Here is a 21,042-nt window from a genome sequence, read left to right on the forward strand (position 1 = left end):
TGTGCTGTAGACACCTGCTGGACGAAACAGCAAAGTTCAAGCTTGGGGACAGACTCCTGCAGCAGGGGCTTGGTCTCTGTCACCAGATATCCTCAGCAACTAGATTTGAGAGTGCCAAGCTACAGTGCTCGTGGTCACTCTAACCTTTCCTCTTTGTGTACCTTTGCGGTGTGGACAGATTCCTCCACTCTCAGTACTGATTTCAGTCCTGGAGAACCCGTGTTTCATTGGTCAGCGTCAATCCAGGAAGTGTGAGGACTCTCTAAGCTCTTTGATCCCTTTCTGTGCTTGTCATTCAGCCTGACAAAAATTGAGGAACTGGGCTTCTAGACTTGGGACCTTGGCCTTCATAACTTTATCCAAATGCACAGGGTAAAGCTGTGTCTGCACCCAGTCAGAGCAGATGACATTAGGGACAGACAAGAACACCTGTCACAACTTACAAGGAAAGAACACAGGGAGGGAGAGGGAGCCAGGGGAGACAGAGTGGGCTGATGACTCATGAGGTGCAAGATGCATCTCCTAGCTCTTTGGGAAGATGGGTTTCTTGGGGACACTCCAAAGGCTGCCCTAGGCAGACAAGTTTTATCTACCACTTTTTTGTGCCCTCTCTTAGGATAATTATGGTAACTCAAGCTTCTCTGACTCACTGCTTTTTAACAGCCACAAAGTGTGAGGAGAAAGATCAGGCTGTAGAGTTGAGAGAAGGGGTGAGAAGTAAGAAAACAGAGGCAGTGAGGAGGTAGGCAGGAAGTTAGGCAAAGGTGAGAGGCCAGGGATGGCCAGGGAGCAAGAGGCAGGACCTCAGAATCCCCAGCTGTGGGTGCTTCTCCATCAATCAACCTCAGGCTGGTAAATGTGGCAGCATCAGCATCTGGCCTGTGATCTCTTGTGCATGGGCTTTCTCTCTCTCTCTCTCTCTCTCTCTCTCTCTCTCTCTCTCTCTCTCTCTCTCTCTCTCTCTCTCGGAGGAAGGATCAGGTCAGAAGGACAGAGAAGGACTGTGGTGGTTTGTTATTGTTCTAAGTTGTTCCCCAATAAAACACCCATTTGTCATTTATCTTGGGTCTAGTGAACTCATGACACCCATGCCTTCAGGTAAAAGAGCCTGTGGATGACTCAAGCTCCCTTGCTCAAGACACCCCAGTCAAGGGAAGGCTAGTGGATCAGAAGCTTGGCTTCTGCATCTTCCCCGGTGCTCCTCCCCCCACCTTAGGTAGAACAAATGTTCATATGGCTCACTTGTCACATACCTGCAGTTACTGCAACGATGCTGCATGCATTCTGATGCCTCCTGGCCTTTCCACCACTGCAATGTTCCTGCACTGCTGGGTCCTCAGAGGAAATTATGCTCAAGGCCTTGAACCTAAACTTGATCTACCAATGCAAACTTGTGTCCACCTGCTTATATAAGTGCCTTTGATGGACAGGCTTTCCAACTCCTGGCATTGCCAGAATTTATCATTTTCCTGAGTCATTGAAATTCCAGCTTTCATCTCACATGTGGCCAAACATTTAAACATTTATGGGTATCATATATGTTATATATGTAACATATGCATACTCATACATACATCATGGAATGTCCTTCAGGTGAAAAAAAATGAAAGTATGTCATTTGCAGGATGGAAAACAGAAAAGACTAGAAAAAATCATCATGGTGAATAGAATAAGTCAGACCCAGAAATGCAAATATTTCTTACTTCCTCATCTATATGAAAGTTCGCTTTTTGTTGAGTGAGGGCAGTGTCTAAAAGTGAGAGGATGAAAAGTGAGAGAAGATGGAGAGGGCCAAAGGATGATAAGTGTTAAGTGTTTTCTTTCATTTGCAGAATCCACTTCTGTGTACAGACATATATGTGGACACCACAGGGGGACTGTGGGACTAGTAAGGTGACCATCAGGAGAGAGGAGCTAGGAAGGAGGATAATGGAGAGATGAATGTGAGCGATGTACAATGGCATGTAGGTGTGAATACATAATGAGGCACATGTAGGTGTGAATACATAATGAGGCACATGTAGGTGTGAACACATAATGAGGCACATTTTTTTATATGTTGGCTAAAAATCATTTCAACCCAAACAAACGTGGCTATCCCAGCTCCTCCAGATCTGTGTGTACAACAGCAGGAGGCCTGTCTCAGGGCTCAGAAGGGTCACCTGGTCACCTTGGAAAACATCTCCTAACAATTTGCAATATACTGAAGAGAAATCAAGACAGGCTTGAAGGAGAGCCACACATATACTCATCCACATTCTCTCTCACACAAATAAATACATTTAATTAAAAAACCTTAAGAGTTTTTGGTTTTTAGTTCTAGAGGCTAAGCAAACATGGGGCTAGCAAATGCTAACATGCTTTTGTCCACTGATTAAAGCTACACCTTGAGCCTAGGTTGACATAGCAAAGTCAGCCAGTATTAGAAGAATAAACATTGTGCTGCCTCCTTAGTCTTCTTTGTTGCAGTAGGAGATACCAGAGACTGAGTGTCTTAATAGAAATTCATTTCCCACAGTTCCTGTGGTTAGGGAGTCCAGGACCAAGATTAAGCAGAGCAGGGCTCATTCAGAGGCCTCTTTCCTTAGCTGCCAGTCATCCTGTGCCCTCGTGGTCACCTGTACATAAGGACAGGGAAGCAAGTGCTCTGGCATGTCACCTCATAAGGACACTAGTGTCCATGTGATGTTCCACCCTTAGGACTTGGTTTAACTTCACTCACTTCCTTAGTGGCATCATGTCCACATTAGGGCTTCAAAATAGGAACGAGGTGGGTGAAGATGACTCATTCAGCTTATAGCACTGGCCCATGACATTATTGATAAGATGATGACTAATCTTCAATGTTAGCCTGGTTGCACTTAGAAGTTTCTAGGGCACACATCTCTGCTTTTTTTTCAGTGAGAAAGTTTCCAAGAAGGTTTAGCTAGGAGGCATGACCCACCCTGGTATGGGGTCTTTATCCCATGGTCTGGTGTCCTGGGATGAATAAACAGGGAAGTGCACCAGGAAACTAGCATTTGCTTCTCTCTGACTGCTCAATTTGCACACAGTATGACCTGTCACCTCATACTGCATCCCTTATAACTAGAGGCCCTCTTATCAGCAGTCCGTCCTTGCCAAGATGGACTCTGCCCTCAGGATGATGTTACAGCAACCAGAAATATAACCAAAGTGTTCTTCAGAGGGCAACAAGCAGAACTAAGCTGTAAATGTGTAATAGACATTGATTGGCTTTGGTGGGGCTGGACTGATTCATAGGTATCCAACTTGGGCCACAGTAAGCAGGTGTCTGAGTTACACCCTGAGCAAACACTTTTATCTTTTGTTTATTTAAAACAAGATTTTGGCTGTAGCTTCGCTTGACTCTAGAACCTTATATAGTCTCTTGTTTGTCCTCTTAATGCTATATGCATGTACCATCAAACCTTACTGAACTAGATTAAAAATATTTAGATTTCTCTGCTTTTACATCATGTGTATGAAAGTTCTCTTTGTATGCATGTCTGTGTCACGGTGTGCACGTTGCCTGTAGAGGTCAGAAGACAGATCACAGCCCATGGACCTAAATTACAGATAGTTTTGAAGCACCATGTGAGGCTGGGAACTGACCTTGTTTTTCTGAAAGAACAGTAAGTGTTCTGATAGAGCACTGAACCATCTCTCTACCCCAGTACTCACTGACTTTTAAAGACCCATGTTAGGGCTTGTGTATACTGTGAGTGTCGTGTTTTGCTCTTTATGAAAGCCTGGGATAGTGATTTTATAATTGCCTTATTATTTATTTGGAAAAATAAAAATTAGATTTTATCATCACAAAGCTAAGGCACTTAACACTTGTGTAGTTTGAGGCAAAAGGATCATGAATTCTTCTCATCCTCTCTGACCTACTGAGTTCAAGACTTGTCTGAACTACATAAGACCTACCTCAAAAAAAAAAAAAAAAAAAAAAAACATGCTATCTCTCTTCATTTATCACAATAAGGTTTATTCTGAGTCATCCTAAAAACAAACTTTGAAGATGATATCTTTTTGGGGGATCACCTCTTTTGTGATCCCAAAGCTTTTGGAGCAGGTGATGCTGAGACCTGCTCATTTTCTCCATGTTCAGTCTGAATATTGGTCCACTGAACCATAACAGTAATCACTTTTACTGGGGACTGTGAGCAGCTGTGAGTCTTTGCATTATCCAGTCCCACTGTAAGGGAAGAAAATGTCTTTATGAGACAGGCTGCAATGATAATCCATAAGGACCAGTATTTAGATAGCAGTTAGATTGAAAAGCACATCTCTGTTTTACAACTGAAGTAGTTGCTTTGCCATGGGTCCTGGGACATCTGCAACCATGGCCTTTGTCTTGGCTTTCAGTAAGCACAGGCTCCCTCCATGGGAATGGATATGACCTTAAATCCAACTGGAAAAATGATTGTACCCATTCTAGTCATGCCATTGCCACAGCAGAGGGCACATTATAGGTTCTATGGTAACTGGAAGTACAGTGGGCACCTTTGATTTTCATTTCTATATGTGATTTTATTTTAATGTTGCTCACCTATTCTGAGTGACACCAGGATGGAGACATAAGGGGCCTCACTAAGAAGACCCACAGATGCAATAGGGATAAAATATGCCTTCCTTAGGACAGCAATGGTGGCACACAGCTTTAATCTTTGCACTAGGGTGGCAAAGGTAGGCAGATTTCTGAGTGTGAGGCCAGTCTGGTCTACAGAGTGAATTCCAGGACAGACAGAGCTACACAGAGAAACTCTCTCTCAAAAAACAAACAAAAACCTGCTCCTGTCAATCTATCCCACACCCCCACAGCCATGGCCTCACCCACCCCATGATATCACCCTCCTCACTCCATCACTGAGATTTCAGCCAGTGGGCTACAGTAAGAATTTCCTCATAGACATCACAGTAAGCAGGTGTCTTGGTTAGGGTTCCTGTTGCTGCATGGACACACCATGACCAAAAGGCAAGTTTTGGGGGATGTACTTGGTTTACACTTCCACGGTGTAGTCAGCATTGAAGGAAGCTGGGACAAGAACTCAAACCATGCAGAAATATGGGGGCAGGAGCCGATGCAGAGGCTGGGTTCTCCTACATCAATCACTAGGTAAGAAATGTCCTATGCAGCTCTCCTGGGCAGCAGAGCCTGAAAGCTAGCCACGCCCATGACCAGCTGTGGCACCCAGGTGAGCTGGTCCTGCCACTCACAGGGGCATTGGGCAGAGCTGGCCCTGGTGGCACAGGTGCAAGGGAGTGGGTGGGCTGGCTGGCCATCCCAGCTGACCACCCAGGCCCAGATCCACAGAAATAAGTTGGCTCACCTCAGCATCTACCCCATCTGTGACCTTCTGGAACATGTGAAGGGGCTGGTCCTGAGGGAACCACAGTTGCAGGATCTCCATGACACAGGACTACAGTAGGGTATCTGAAAGGGGTCCAGGGCAGGATCCAATATTGACAGCAGAAGCCAGAGAGCTTGGAACTAGACCAATATCTCATTGAAATAAACATTTGCAAGTAAAGATGTTTAAGAAAAAGTGTTTATTGTGTGCAACACACCATACCTTCCATGGTGAGATCTTTTTCATTGTAAATCTTTATTTAGTTTTTGTTTATTGCTTTCCTTCTTGTTAGAGGTTGCAAGGGCAGAGGGCAGCTCTGGAGGGGTGGGGAGATGAGTGGAACTGGGATGCAATAGTTCCACAGAGAATCAATAAAAGTTAGAAAGGGAGGAAGAAAGAAAGAAAGGAAGGGAGAAAAGTCAAGCCAGATGTTGGTGGTGCACACCATTAGTGCCAGCACTCAGGAAGCAGAAACAGGTTGATCTCTGTGAGTTCGAGGCTGGCCTCGAGCTAGGTCTAAGACCAAAAAAAAAAAAAAAAAAAAAAAAAAGTCCCACAAGCTTGACAGAAGCCTGATCTCATGACTGCATTTCTTTCTCAGTTTCCAGTTACAGAGCTTCAGGGACTTGCAGGCTTAGCCCACTTGTGGCCATGAGCCCACTTGTGGCCATGAAGTACTTCAGCTGTGACAGGTTAAAAGAATGGCATTATTGAACCATATGTGTTCCTTGAGAGCAGCAGCTAATACATGCCCAGTAGACCTGTGTGAACTCACGCACCAGTGGTGCCTGAACTTGGCTTGCCAGCTATCAGGCACTTGACCCATTCCTCCGTGGTAAACCTCTTCACATGGTCGCCTTCCACATGCCAGGATTCCGGCTCTGCAGCGAACACGGCGCAGCAGAATCTCTCTACTCTGAGCGCACAGACATATGAACACACAGTTCCCTGTCTGTGGACTTGGATGAATTTGCATGTGTACTTTATCTTCTCCTGCTCCTCACAGAAGTGAGTGACAGGCAGCTGTCGGATGCACTCCTCTATTTCACTCTCTAGGGGCCCAAGATCGCTTTCATCTGCTTCAAAACCAATTATTTGTTGCTTGTCACCATCCAAACCAAAGAACAAATATCCCCCTTCAGTGTTTGCAAAGGCAGAAACTGTTCGAGGGATAAGCTCTTTAATGTGTTTTCGAAGCTGTTTCCCTGAAAGCAATGCCACTTCAGCATAAGCTGACCTGGTGAAGGGAACGTCTTCTTGGTACTGAAATTGGGTTTTGTTGAAAACTGCAGCAGCCAGGTCCTCCAGGAGACTCTCTTCTTCTACTCCAGGGCAGGCTCTGCTTACAGGAGGCTCTGGTCTGACACAGGATCTCCCTCCAGTTTCCTCCAGGTCTTGGAGAAACTCGAGAGCATCAGAGGCAACCACTTCAACTGAGGATGACCAGGTTCTTACGTACAAATTGGTTCTCAGGGTGCCAATCGGTGACCCAAAGATGTCCACACTCCAGGGTTTCACACAGATGTAAAAGTAGCTTCCATGCTCCATGAAGTCTAGGTGCCTCCCCACAAATGGAAGACATTTACAAAGAGAGGCTTCCAAATCCAGTCCCAGGCCATCCCTGTTGAGGCTATAATTTTCATTTTCAATTTTAATCTTGATCACCCCACCTCCAGAGTTCAGGAGAGCACACATAGCTTGAGAGATGTGTTCACTCTCCCGTTTTCTGAGAGGGTTCTTCATTTTCTTTCTATGCTTCTCCCCAAGTGTGATGGCTCCTACATATAGTACCAGCTCAGGACAATCTGTTTCTTGATCAACAGTGATGACCATTTCCCTATCAGCCTTTGCATTTTCAAGCTGAATTTCTTTCCTGTAAAACACACAGAGCCTTTAGAATGAGAAAAACCCTGGAGACAGCAAATTCTGTACTGTGGAGCCAAGAGCATAATCCTTGGCTACGTATGTTCCACTGGACCAGTCACTGTGCAGGTGGAGAAGTGGTTCTTTCCCTCTGCCTTTGCACTCATTAGCCGAACTTATATGCCTACTGGGTTTTCAGATGTAATGTTACAAGTGTAGTTAAGCCTTTCCAATTTTCAATCTCATTTTACCACTTTCTAACACTTAATATTGTATTCAGCCTCCTCTAAATAAACCCTCAGTGGAATCTGTGTGGTTTTCATCTTTTATGTATCATGGGCTTTAGTTACACCATTTTTTAGACTTAGGTATTTTATGTGTACCAGTGTTTTGCCTGCATGTAATTCTGGATGCCATGTGCATGCAGTAGCCTAAAGGCCAGAAGATACCACCAGACCCCTTGGAACTGGAGTTACAGGTTGACTGTAAACCCATGTGGATACTGGGTATTGAAATCTGGTGTTCTTGAAGAGCAGCCAGTGCTCCTACCAACCACTGAGCCATCTGTCTAGTTCAGCTTTGAAATGATTTATGATTAGTATCCATTCAGTCCATTTTGCAATTACTATTTATTTACATTTGGCTAAGTGCATTATCTACCTGGATATTAACCCTTTATTAGACTGTGTCACAAATCTTTTCTCCCTCTGTAGATTGTCTCTCTTTGTTTACTGCTTCCTTTGCTTGTGTGGGTACATTCCAGTTTGATGGAATCGCAGGTCTACACTGGGACTTTTTTTGCTTGTGGCTTAGGAAACCTCTGCACTAGTTTCCTGTCTGTTGCTGTGACAAATATCCTGACCATAAACAACTTTGGGATAAAACAGGTTTATTTGCAAATGCTTCCAGATCACTGTCCACCACTGAAGGATGTCAAAACAGGAACTTGAAGACAGGCCTGTTGCTATTCCAAACAACATTATCTCTGACCAAAGAAGTCAATTCACAGCCAAAGAAATATAACAGGACCCCTGGAGGATGTTGCTGGCTGGCTTGCTTTCTTCTGTTTGATTCCCCCTGCCTAGGGAATAGGGCTGTCCAAAGTGGTCTAGGCACTCCTATATCAATTATCAAGACAATCTCATACATGTGGCTACACGCCAATCAGATAGAGGCAATCCTTCAATGGATATACTCTTCTCAGATAATTCTAGGTTCTGTCACACTGACAGTAAAGCTAATCAAGGCAACATCCAAATGACTTTTGCCAAAGCCAATGTCATGGAACTCCTCTTCTGTGTTTTCTGTTAGTAATTTTTCTATTTCTTATGTTTCCTTTTCTGTTAGTAATTTTTCTATTTCTTATGTTTCCTTTTCTGGTCTTACCTTTACATGTTTAGTTCATTTTTTAGTCAGCTTGTGTAATGTGGTGTGAGAAAAAGTTCCGAGTTCATTTTTGACAAGTAGAGATCACCTCAAGTGTGTGAATGACTTTGTCTATTGTCTAGGCTCTTGCCTTTCTCAGAAGATACTGCCCATGTGCCTCCTGCTTTTGTATGAGCCACGACTTGCTGTTGTTCATGAGCCTTGAGCCTTGTGAGTTTTGGGTGATAACTGGCTGGTTCAGAAAGTCACTAGCGGCTGGGCGTTGGTGGCGCATGCCCTTAGTCCCAGAACTCAGGAGGCAGAGACTGGTGGATCTCTGTGAGTTCAGGACTGGCCTGGTCTACAAGAGCTAGTTCCAGTATAGCTTCCAAAGCCACAGAGAAACCCTGTCTTGAAAAACAAACAAACAAACAAAACCAAATAATAATAACAACAACAAAAACACAAAAACAAAAAGAAAGTCACTGGCTCTGCTAATCTCCTGGGCACCTCCTTCCCCTTTGCTGATTAGCTGGGCAGGCCCTCAGCCTCAGCATGAAGTCAAACTTAAGGTCCCTATGGCTGGGAGGTGGCTCTGTAGGAAATGTGCTTGTTATGCAAGCATGAGGACCTGCACCCACATCAAAAGCCAAGAATGGAAGAAAAAAAAAAAAAAAAGCTGACTTTATGTGTCTAACACCCCAATGTTGGTAGGCAAAGAGAGGGACTTCTGGGTCTAACCAGGTAGTTTCTTCTCAAATTATAGCCCTGACTCTGGGAAAATTCTCTCAGAAGGGATCTTGGGCACAGGGTGTCTAATCAGTAATCTTTGGCAGGAAACAATGACCTTCAGATATCCTTTCTCTGCCACAATTGCAGGCTGGTAAGAAATCACAGAAAGAGGGGATAGGTGTGATTGAGCCACCCAGAAGTGAGCCCATTTTCCCTAATGCCCTGCCAGAGACCACCATGAGACCTCCACCCAAAGCACTGCAAAGAGCCTAGCATGGTGTTGGCCCTGGGGAGGCTGTTGTGAACATTGTGACTTGAGGCATGCAGAACATACACAGTGAATTGCAGGCCAGCCTAGGGTACACACCAAGACCCTGTGTGTCTCCCTCCCCTCTAAAATACTAAAAGAAAACCACAGCTAAAGTGAACTGTATCTAAAGCAGCCCGCACTGCCCAGGAGGTTGCAGTTTCCTCTCTGCCCAGTAAAGAGTTAAAGCTGCGGCCCCACCCTGTGTTAAGCACTGCTGAGCAGCCTCAGTTCCTCATTCCTTCCCTGCCTTTCCTGTTCGGCACCTTCCTTATTAGGCCCTGTCCTGAGCCTTGGATCCTGACCACATGGAAAGGGGACAGAAATCTCATCTCACACCAAAGTGCCAAAGAACAATACTCATGTCCCCAGGAAATTTGGAACTCCTGGAGGACACAATACAGTCATATTTAAGAGTTATGGACTAGCCTGGGACACTGACCACCTCATTTATCTGGGACACAATCCTTCAGAAACAGGACAGTTGAGCCACAAATCCTGGCATATAAATTCATTAACCTCACTGAATCTTTTAGTCTGGTTTACACATGGATTCCCCACCTTTAAACCTACCCGGAAATTATAGTGTGCACTGGGGAAAATTCTCTAGGATTTTGATTTGGGATTTAAGGTGTCTTGTTAGTTGTCTTCAGAGGGGGAGAACATGGCATTCAGACACCAGCACTGCAGACAGGCAGGAAAGCACACTGGGACAGGAGCAGGCGCTGCCTCATCAGCTCAGGCGCACACAAAGCAGAACCGGAGCTCTCTGCCTGAACTCTTAAGCCCTCCCCCCACCGCAAGCAGACAAAGGCATTTGGCCGCACCCTCGGCTCACCAGGTGCCCAAGTCCTCCACAGCCTGTACTTCGTCAAATTGAGCTATGAAGACTCCAAAAGGCACTGTTCCAAGTAGAAACATAAACTAACCAAGGTCCCCTGAGAGATAATGTTTGTACTGACGACCCTCCATATGGTTCCAGGTCCACTAGATTGTACCCGGAGAAGGAAAAGAGGGACAGAAAGGGCAGAAGGGGTTGAGGCTCGAGTAGGCTATAACGAAGAGGCCACTTACCCTTGAGTTCTGCGGTTGCCTAGCTGTGTTGTTTGGAGTCCGGGGCTCATACCTGCTTCCCAGTCGGACCGTTGGTGAAGTGAGGCAGTCTGGAGTCACCCGAGGAACAATCCAGGGCTACAAATCCCGGCCAGGGAATGTCTTCCAGGATGGGCTCTGTTACTTGGCGAGTACCATCCACAGCCCAGGTTGTACCCTCACCTCTAAATCCTTTCTTTGCTGCACCCAATATTTTGAAGAGTGCTCCTGCCTGAATTCCAGAGCCCCACTGGAAACTTGAGAACTACGTGCGAGCCTTTAACCACCCCACCCTCAATCCAGGAAGTGAAATAGCAAACTGGAAACAGGGAAAAGCCCAAGGTGTTTTCTATTGGTCAGAACGAAACACGCTCAGGGGTGAGTAATCTGACCTTTTCATCCCCAAAGCAGCTGGAATTCCTGAGCTGCAGGGCTGTCCCTTTGCTCTAAAGGTGCCCGGGTAGTCACTTGAACACAGGGCTTAAGACATGCAGTGCACTACTCCGGGGGGAAATGCAGATGGGTGAGAGCCCTCTCCGTGCCCTCAGGATCCTAGAGCCTTCTGTGCGATTCCCAGAGCTATCCTGTGGTGATCATCCCACTTGCCACTTGGTTATAGTAATACTTCCCAAAGTTGTTGCATCTAAACCTGCCCTAAGAAACTGATTCTGGTTTTGAGCGCATACGAACTGCACAATATATTCGGGTTCCTTGTTCCGCTTTCATAATGCGCTTTACTCATGCTCCGCCCACCGTCACCCTTTCTTACTTCCGTTTCCCTAAGCAACAGCAGTCGTGGAAAGGCAGGGACTTCGGAAATATTCAGCTCACTGGGGCGTCTCTGCAGTGAACTTGTCTGGGAGCCCACCCCTGACTCTCTACTGCCTGCTGGGAGATGTGCAGCCCAGAACCCACTAGTGATCCCTCCACTAGTGGTCCAGAATCAGAATTCATCCACCACTTAGGCTGCCTTGTTCAAGCTGTTTTGAATGTTGGATCACCGGGAACGCTGTTTCAGGGGGTCTGGCTTGCTCAAACCACATTAGTCTGGAAGGAATCCACAGCTTTGTCTCCTGTCACCACCAGGCCAGATCTGAGGAAATCGCTCCACAAATTTCAACAATGATTTCTTTAATCTTTAAGAATCCTGGGGTGACAGGAAGCAATGAAGAAGAATGCAAAGTCTGAGGGAGGATATTCAGATCAATACCCAGAGTGGACAGAGACGGAAACCCCCTCTGTTCTCAGGGTGTCACGAACTGGGGCAGGAAGTGGCTAAGAGGAAGTGAGTCAGTGAACCCAGTCCGGTGGGTCATCCTCCTCCACACCAAACCTTGTGGGTACAAATGCACCCTCCTCCTTCCTAGGGAAAAACCTAGGGCTAGCATGAGAGCCAGGGCAAGCCAAGCCAATGACCTGGGGCTTTAGGGGGTCACTGGGAGGAAGAGAAGAATGTAGAAAAGCTATCAGAACAGGGAGGAGCAGCATCTAGGAGGAGGCAGCTCAAAAAGAGGTGCCAGTGCCTATGGTCTGTGTCCATGCAGACTGACCAGCTAAGACTCTCCTGCTCCCCTCCACCCTTCCTCCTAGCTTCTCCTCCAGTCATTCCTCAGAGCCCTGGTTCACTTCCAAAGTCAGCAAAAAGGAATTTAACTCCAAAGCTCAGGGTGTGCAAGGGACTTCAGAGTCAGAATTGCAGCAAACAGTTGAATGCCCTGATGAAGTTCAAAGGACAATGCCTAGGCTCATGGAAGAAGCCAGCAAGGAGAGCTTGAGGCAGAAGAAACTCTGCCAACTGTTGCTGCATAAGAGATCAAAAGTGATCTCCAAGACCCCAGCTTTATCAGCCATGCACAAGTGAGTTCAGGATGTTTAGGGATTGCCCAGTGTGGTGATGCACATCTTTAATTCCAGCACTCAGGAGGTAGAAGCAGGTGGGTCTCTGTGAGTTCAAGGCCAGTCTGGTCTACAAAGAGTGAGTTGCAGGACAGCCAGGGCAGTTCACAGGGAAAACCTGTTTCAAAAAACAAAACAAGCAAGCAAACAAACAAACAAAAAAGATGTTTAGGGTTTATTTTGAAAACATATTATCTCCTTTGTTGAGTTTAATTGCAGTCTTTAAAGGACACCCTTACAATTTAATATAGCACAGTGTGTGTGTGTGTGTGTGTGTGTTTATGCATGTTGAGGGAGGTGCACAAATGTGTGCACATGCTTGTGTAGATCAGGGGCCAACACCAGGTGTCATCCTTTGAGATAGGGTCTTTCCTTGACCTGGAGTTCACCAGTCAGGCTATGATGGCTAGTGAGTAGTCTTCCTGCCTTCACTTCCCCAACACTGGAATTGCAATCATGCCATATTATGTGTGTTTTGGGTATCAAATTAAGGTCTTCCTGTGTGCAAAGGTAAGCCTTGGGTGGTCACAATCAACCAGGAGCCACTCTGTCCTTTTCAGGCCTGAGATGGTGGAGGACACAGAGGGCTCCTCTCCATACTTCTTGGTCTGGCTAGTCACAATCAATCAGGAGTCCCCCTTCCTCACAGGCCTGCAATTAGTTGTCAGAAATTAGCCATAGAGAGTATAGAGAAGCCAGGAACATGGATATAGATGCACCTCAAGGAGTACAGAGGGACTTAGAGTTTTTGCAGTCTTTCTTGGTTGGGATGGCTGGTGAGACGCTCTCTTTCTTGCTGGGTCTGCAGTCAAAAAGGAGCAGCTTTTCGCCTCAACCTCTGACTCCAGAGTCTTTATTGGTAAATAGAATGATTGACACTTGGTTATAAACGATATTTGGTGACAGAGCAGAGCTGGTGCAGGCAGATTGGAAGTCCCACCAGGCCATGGCATGAGCGATAGGACAATGATTGTGGTGCAACAGGGTTGTAGACCATAGTTACAACATCAGTAGACTCAGATGTAGATGGTAAGCTGATAGATGAACAGCAGTCCTAGACCCTGAAGCACCTAAGGGGGCCTGTGTTGATGTCTGTAGCTCCTGTTGCCACTGAGAGCCATGCAGAGGCCTGTCCTCAAGGCTGCCACCTGGGGCCATGTTGTTATCAGAGGGCCATGCTGCCATGGGGGTCATGCCAATCTGGGTGGCCTGCAGGGAGCATCTGGAGCCATCATGACATCCTGGCCCCTGCTGCTGCCAAGGACCATGTCTGGGTCAATGGTTCTATCACAGGCAGGGTCCATAGTGATGTCATTGTCCCATAAAGCCACCAAAGTCTACACAGCTGTCTAGAGTTTAGGTCACAACCTATGACCGACCACGTTGATGTCTGAGTGCTTTGCTGACACCCAGGGCAAAGGCTTTTTGAGTGGCCTACCCCTCCCCCTGGATTTCCCAATTAACTCCATGTGGGTTTGTTGAGTTTTGTGGATCGTGTTTCATCACCTGAAGCTACAGCAAAGAATTCCTTTACTGCTGTGGAGATAAAGGAGTTGTAGGGCAGAGGTGAAAGTCCCACAAGCTGAGGTATGTCCACTTGGTTAGGCAAGGGACCCTGCCTGTTCCGGGATGGTGGGATGGTGGGGGAAGGGGAGCGGCATCTGCCACCTGGGTGAAAACCAGGTCCCCTGAAAATCCGGATCCGGCTTCTGATACCAGATATTGATGTTTAATAAAGATCAGGAGAAACAAATAGGCCGAATAGATGTTTATTCAGGGAGACAGATGAACACCAACAGGTTCCTGGTCCCAAGGATGCCTCCGGATGTACTCCTGTCCCTATTCTACAAGCAAGAGCCCTCAGACTTAGTTCCCCCAGGTAACTTGCACCCCTGCCTCCACCCCCCAACAGGCGAGGTCTGTGCCACAGGTGCGGACAAAGTGAATATCTCATTACAGAAGAGTTTGATGGGAGACTATATAAGGTTCTAGATTCAGGCAAAGCTACACCCAAAATCTTCTTTTAAAAAAGTAAAAAAATATAAAAATGTTTGCTAAGGGTGTAACTTAGATGGCCCAAGTTGGATACCTATGAATCAGTCCAGCCCCACCAAAGCCAATCAATGTCTATTACACATTTACAGCTTAGTTCTGCTTGTTGCCCTCTGAAGAACACTTTGGTTATATTTCTGGTTGCTGTAACATCATCCTGAGGGCAGAGTCCATCTTGGCAAGGACGGACTGCTGATAAGAGGGCCTCTAGTTATAAGGGATGCAGTATGAGGTGACAGGTCATACTGTGTGCAAATTGAGCAGTCAGAGAGAAGCAAATGCTAGTTTCCTGGTGCACTTCCCTGTTTATTCATCCCAGGACACCAGACCATGGGATAAAGACCCCATACCAGGGTGGGTCATGCCTCCTAGCTAAACCTTCTTGGAAACTTTCTCACTGAAAAAAAGCAGAGATGTGTGCCCTAGAAACTTCTAAGTGCAACCAGGCTAACATTGAAGATTAGTCATCATCTTATCAATAATGTCATGGGCCAGTGCTATAAGCTGAATGAGTCATCTTCACCCACCTCGTTCCTATTTTGAAGCCCTAATGTGGACATGATGCCACTAAGGAAGTGAGTGAAGTTAAACCAAGTCCTAAGGGTGGAACATCACATGGACACTAGTGTCCTTATGAGGTGACATGCCAGAGCACTTGCTTCCCTGTCCTTATGTACAGGTGACCACGAGGGCACAGGATGACTGGCAGCTAAGGAAAGAGGCCTCTGAATGAGCCCTGCTCTGCTTAATCTTGGTCCTGGACTCCCTAACCACAGGAACTGTGGGAAATGAATTTCTATTAAGACACTCAGTCTCTGGTATCTCCTACTGCAACAAAGAAGACTAAGGAGGCAGCACAATGTTTATTCTTCTAATACTGGCTGACTTTGCTATGTCAACCTAGGCTCAAGGTGTAGCTTTAATCAGTGGACAAAAGCATGTTAGCATTTGCTAGCCCCATGTTTGCTTAGCCTCTAGAACTAAAAACCAAAAACTCTTAAGGTTTTTTAATTAAATGTATTTATTTGTGTGAGAGAGAATGTGGATGAGTATATGTGTGGCTCTCCTTCAAGCCTGTCTTGATTTCTCTTCAGTATATTGCAAATTGTTAGGAGATGTTTTCCAAGGTGACCAGGTGACCCTTCTGAGCCCTGAGACAGGCCTCCTGCTGTTGTACACACAGATCTGGAGGAGCTGGGATAGCCACGTTTGTTTGGGTTGAAATGATTTTTAGCCAACATATAAAAAAATGTGCCTCATTATGTGTTCACACCTACATGTGCCTCATTATGTATTCACACCTACATGCCATTGTACATCGCTCACATTCATCTCTCCATTATCCTCCTTCCTAGCTCCTCTCTCCTGATGGTCACCTTACTAGTCCCACAGTCCCCCTGTGGTGTCCACATATATGTCTGTACACAGAAGTGGATTCTGCAAATGAAAGAAAACACTTAACACTTATCATCCTTTGGCCCTCTCCATCTTCTCTCACTTTTCATCCCTCTCACTTTTAGACACTGCCCTCACTCAACAAAAAGCGAACTTTCATATAGATGAGGAAGTAAGAAATATTTGCATTTCTGGGTCTGACTTATTCTATTCACCATGATGATTTTTTTCTAGTCTTTTCTGTTTTCCATCCTGCAAATGACATACTTTCATTTTTTTTCACCTGAAGGACATTCCATGATGTATGTATGAGTATGCATATGTTACATATATAACATATATGATACCCATAAATGTTTAAATGTTTGGCCACATGTGAGATGAAAGCTGGAATTTCAATGACTCAGGAAAATGATAAATTCTGGCAATGCCAGGAGTTGGAAAGCCTGTCCATCAAAGGCACTTATATAAGCAGGTGGACACAAGTTTGCATTGGTAGATCAAGTTTAGGTTCAAGGCCTTGAGCATAATTTCCTCTGAGGACCCAGCAGTGCAGGAACATTGCAGTGGTGGAAAGGCCAGGAGGCATCAGAATGCATGCAGCATCGTTGCAGTAACTGCAGGTATGTGACAAGTGAGCCATATGAACATTTGTTCTACCTAAGGTGGGGGAGGAGCACCGGGGAAGATGCAGAAGCCAAGCTTCTGATCCACTAGCCTTCCCTTGACTGGGGTGTCTTGAGCAAGGGAGCTTGAGTCATCCACAGGCTCTTTTACCTGAAGGCATGGGTGTCATGAGTTCACTAGACCCAAGATAAATGACAAATGGGTGTTTTATTGGGGAACAACTTAGAACAATAACAAACCACCACAGTCCTTCTCTGTCCTTCTGACCTGATCCTTCCTCCGAGAGAGAGGAGAGAGAGAGAGAGAGAGAGAGAGAGAGAGAGAGAGAGAGAGAAAGCCCATGCACAAGAGATCACAGGCCAGATGCTGATGCTGCCACATTTACCAGCCTGAGGTTGATTGATGGAGAAGCACCCACAGCTGGGGATTCTGAGGTCCTGCCTCTTGCTCCCTGGCCATCCCTGGCCTTTGCCTAACTTCCTGCCTACCTCCTCACTGCCTCTGTTTTCTTACTTCTCACCCCTTCTCTCAACTCTACAGCCTGATCTTTCTCCTCACACTTTGTGGCTGTTAAAAAGCAGTGAGTCAGAGAAGCTTGAGTTACCATAATTATCCTAAGAGAGGGCACAAGAAAAAGTGGTAGATGAAACTTGTCTGCCTAGGGCAGCCTTTGGAGTGTCCCCAAGAAACCCATCTTCCCAAAGAGCTAGGAGATACAACTTGGACCCTATGAGTTACCATCCCAGGCTGTCTCCCCTGGCTCACACTGTGTCTTTGTCTTCTCTCTGTCTCTGTCTCTGTCTCTCTCTCTTTCTCGTGTCCTTCTGTGTCTTTCTGTGTCTGTCTGTCTCTCCCCCCTCTTCTGTGTGTGTGTGTGTGTGTGTGTGTGTGTGTGCACATTTAGAGTTTCACAAGAGACTTCACATATAATAGGTATACATTCTGCCTCTAAGCTGGATCTCTAACCTGAGCAGGAAGATTTTTACATGTTCCTTTCAGATTCCATTGTAAAATGATAAAGTTGAAAAAAGGAAAACTGAAATATTACAGAGTAGTAAATCAAGTATTGGCAAATATAAAATTTACTAGAGAGATGGAGCTGTATAGTACAGTGATAGGATTGTGCTTAACATGAAATATACTAACACACAGAGAGACAAAGATCACACACACACACACACACACACACACACACACACACACGCACACACACGCACTCACTCACCCACGCACTCACTCACCCACGCACGGAGAAAAGGGGATGAGCTGATGAGGAAGAAGAGACTAATAAGAAGAGGAAAAAGAAACCATTGCAGCTGTCTTTTACAGGAAAAGTAGAATCACAGGTATCTATTGGAAGAAGAAGGAAGTTACTGAAGAGACTCGTTGGAGAGGGGACAGACATAAGGGAGAAAAATGGGGCAAGGGACAAAGCTGTAAATGTGTGAAAACTGCAGAAGCATTCCTTTATTTTGAGCATTAACTAACAGAAAGCATTAACAATAAAGAGAAAGAGAGAACAAGAATTGAGATTAAAAACCAGCAGGCCTGGAGGCTCACACTTATGATCCCAGGACCTTGTGGGGGAGGGTGGCAGAAGGATTAGGAGTTCCATGTCCAGGCAGGCAGCACAGCGAGTCCAAGGACAGCCAGGGCTGCATGAGGCCACCTCACCACAAAAGAAACCTATGAACACAGTCAGTGATCATCCAAACGGTCTCCCCCCTTGCTCTGCCAGGGACTCAGTGAGTGGCTCTTCTGATACAGTTTCTTCAGTCTCAAGCCAGAGCTCAGGGACATCATACTGACTGGAAAGGAAGACTATTGCCCAACAGGAAGTAGCCCTTGCTTCTTGATATTAGAAGGGTGGAGACAGGAGGCCTGAGAACTGTGCTTTCATTTCCTAAGAAACGAAACCTTGGAAAGATGGGGAAGTGGAAGGAAGCAACCCTCAGCCTTTTGCCTGGACTTGCATTACCTGGCAGAGCCAGAATGGAGCTGTGTCCTTCTCAAGCCTTGGGCCTGTGTCAGTGTCTGACTCTTGACAAATCAGGGTTTCTGGAGACTTCTTCTCCTTCAACACCCAACACTGTGGATTTTATTTCTTTAATTCCACATACAAGTTCCTTGCTCAAATTCTCTTGGAGATGGGAAACAGATTGACATATAATTATGAATAAGTCATCAAGTAAGGAGTCGGTGACACTATCTCCCTCTGCCATAGCAGTGACTGGAGCATACTCACTCTTTTCATACCCAGGCAGCAGCCTACCTGTCCCTGACTGTGACAGTATGGGCTGCATTCCCTCCCAGCAGCAGGCAGCTGAGGCAGGAGCAGGCCTAGGGTGGAGCTATACAGGCCAAACAATGCACCCCTACAGAGTCCCCAGGAGATGGACATTTTGTCCCCTGTGTATCCAAATCTGAGGTCTCTGTTGGCACTGGAAGAGAGAGAGCTAAAGAGATGAGTATGACCAAAGCATGTCCTTTGTGTTTAGGAAAATGTCACAGGAAAGCCCAGTTTATGCAAAATATGTGTGTGTGCACTAAAACAAACCCCACCAAAACTAAAAACAAAACAAGAGCTTGAGTTTTCCTGAGATTACTCACAGAAGCAAAGAACTAGAAAAGCATGCATTGGTGCATTGCTTCGAGACTCCTTCAGGCCACTGGAGCCTTTCCTTGCAGGGACAAGGGGGATGCTCTTTGCCTGCACTGCTGCAGCAGCCCTCTGCATGCCTGTCCTTCTCCTCAGGATGTCACTTCTTTCCTCCTCCTGTCCCTCCAGCACCTGCTCAGGAAGCACCAGGACTGAGGCTGCTCGTGGAAGGCTGGCAGAGATGGAAGGCGGGAGCTCCTGCTAAGAGACTACAAGAACTTCATTTCTTTTTCAATTAAATCGAATTTCTTTCATGCAGGTATTTACTATATATGACAAATTGCCCTTAACCTCTGCCTCTGTTCGCCCTTCTTACATGTGCTTACATGCCTGCCCCATGTTTTACCATGTAGTTTCACTTCTGTTTCTTTATTGTCCTTTTTGTTCTTGTTTTTGTCCATTTCAACCAGAATTGCATAGAGCATGGAAGTTCCTCATAACACTTCCTGGAGTGACTAAACGCTCAAAGTCCAAGAGTGCCGACACCCTAGTATTCATGGAACTAGTCCACTTCACGTCATCAAGCATTCACACATCGGCTATATATTGGCCATTTCTGGCCACCCAGATCTGACTGCCACTCAGTCTGGAAGCTTACATTACTCTGAGATTCAAGGTACTTAACTTCCAAAACACAGACTAAGTAAACCAGGTCCATTGCAGCATCCTCAACCTCCCTGCCCCTCATCGTCTTTCTCCTTATTTCCCCACCCAATGTCAGGTCCTGTCTACTGTTTGTGGGTGGATGTGGGGTGGGGGAGTTGCTAGCACAACCCATCTCACTCAAGTAAAACCAACCTGCTTTCCTTGTAGGAATCTTGAATCCTGGACATCTTCAGACTTCTTCTATCAAAGCACTAACTGCTGAAGACTTGGAGACACCAGAGCTGTGGTGAGGGCAAATGCCTTGCTCTCTGTGAGAGCGAGGGAGGACTTGAGGTTGCTGGGAGAGCACCCATTATGTCTGTTCTGAGGCTGGTTATTGAGGCAGGAAGAGGAGGGTCATGATGGGGTATGAATGCCAGGCTTGTGTGAATCTACAGAGTCTCTTGAGGGTTCCCACCCTCTTAGAGACCTGACCTTGTGCATGGTAAGAAAACATGGGTCCTGGAAGGGGAGGAACTGTACTCTAGACCAGAAAGAAATGAGTCCCTGTGGGATTTGTAATATATAAAATGAGAACTTTGCTTTGACAAGGGAAATGACAGGGCCAACCCAGGAGAGAAAGAGTGGTCTAACCTTGCGTTGTTTTACTCTGTTCCTCTCCTGGTCCCTCTTTCTGTGGGATCTTACCAACCTGCAATTGTGGCAGAGTAAGAACATCGGAATATCATACTCTTTCCCAGCAAAAAAATAGTTGACTAGACACCTTGAACCCACAGTTCCTTTCTGAGGCAATTTCCCCAAAGTCAGTGCTATAATTAGAGAAGAAGGAACTACCTGGTAAATTAGTCCTAAGGCTTCAGGAGTTCAGTAGGCTTTACTTAAGTTATGGAAAGTGGTGATCTCTGTTGTCTGCCTTGGTTTTTAAGGACTGTGTCTCAGCTGTGTTCCTGAAGGTAGAAGTATGAACCTTAGACAGTGTGGATAGCTGGGGTCTTGATCTGAGATGATCAGTGTCCCAGGCTAGCCCACAGCTTCTCTAAATGTGACTGCACTGTAGGACTCCTGGGTTTTAATAATCTCAGGGGCATTGTCAT

The 21,042-nt window shown here is 46.0% G+C and overlaps 1 protein-coding gene and 1 long non-coding RNA gene across 2 annotated transcripts; both read right to left on the minus strand.

Moving 5' to 3' along the window:
* Positions 1-5,534: 5,534 nt before the first annotated feature.
* LOC127218459 (schlafen family member 12-like) lies at positions 5,535-11,211 on the minus strand. The gene is made up of 2 exons (XM_051179525.1): positions 10,696-11,211; positions 5,535-7,227 (listed from the first exon to the last, which is right to left on the minus strand). The coding sequence occupies exons 1-2, from the start codon at positions 10,743-10,745 to the stop codon at positions 6,126-6,128; spliced, it is 1,152 nt and encodes a 383-aa protein (XP_051035482.1). The 5' UTR covers positions 10,746-11,211; the 3' UTR covers positions 5,535-6,125.
* A 6,909-nt stretch (positions 11,212-18,120) lies between these two features.
* LOC127221261 (uncharacterized) lies at positions 18,121-20,374 on the minus strand. The gene is made up of 2 exons (XR_007834438.1): positions 20,141-20,374; positions 18,121-19,551 (listed from the first exon to the last, which is right to left on the minus strand). It is a non-coding gene; the product is annotated as an uncharacterized LOC127221261 (long non-coding RNA).
* Between the last annotated feature and the right edge of the window lie 668 nt (positions 20,375-21,042).

The sequence above is a fragment of the Phodopus roborovskii genome, unplaced genomic scaffold (genome assembly GCF_943737965.1).
Source record: "Phodopus roborovskii unplaced genomic scaffold, PHOROB, whole genome shotgun sequence".
Lineage (NCBI taxonomy): Eukaryota > Metazoa > Chordata > Mammalia > Rodentia > Cricetidae > Phodopus > Phodopus roborovskii.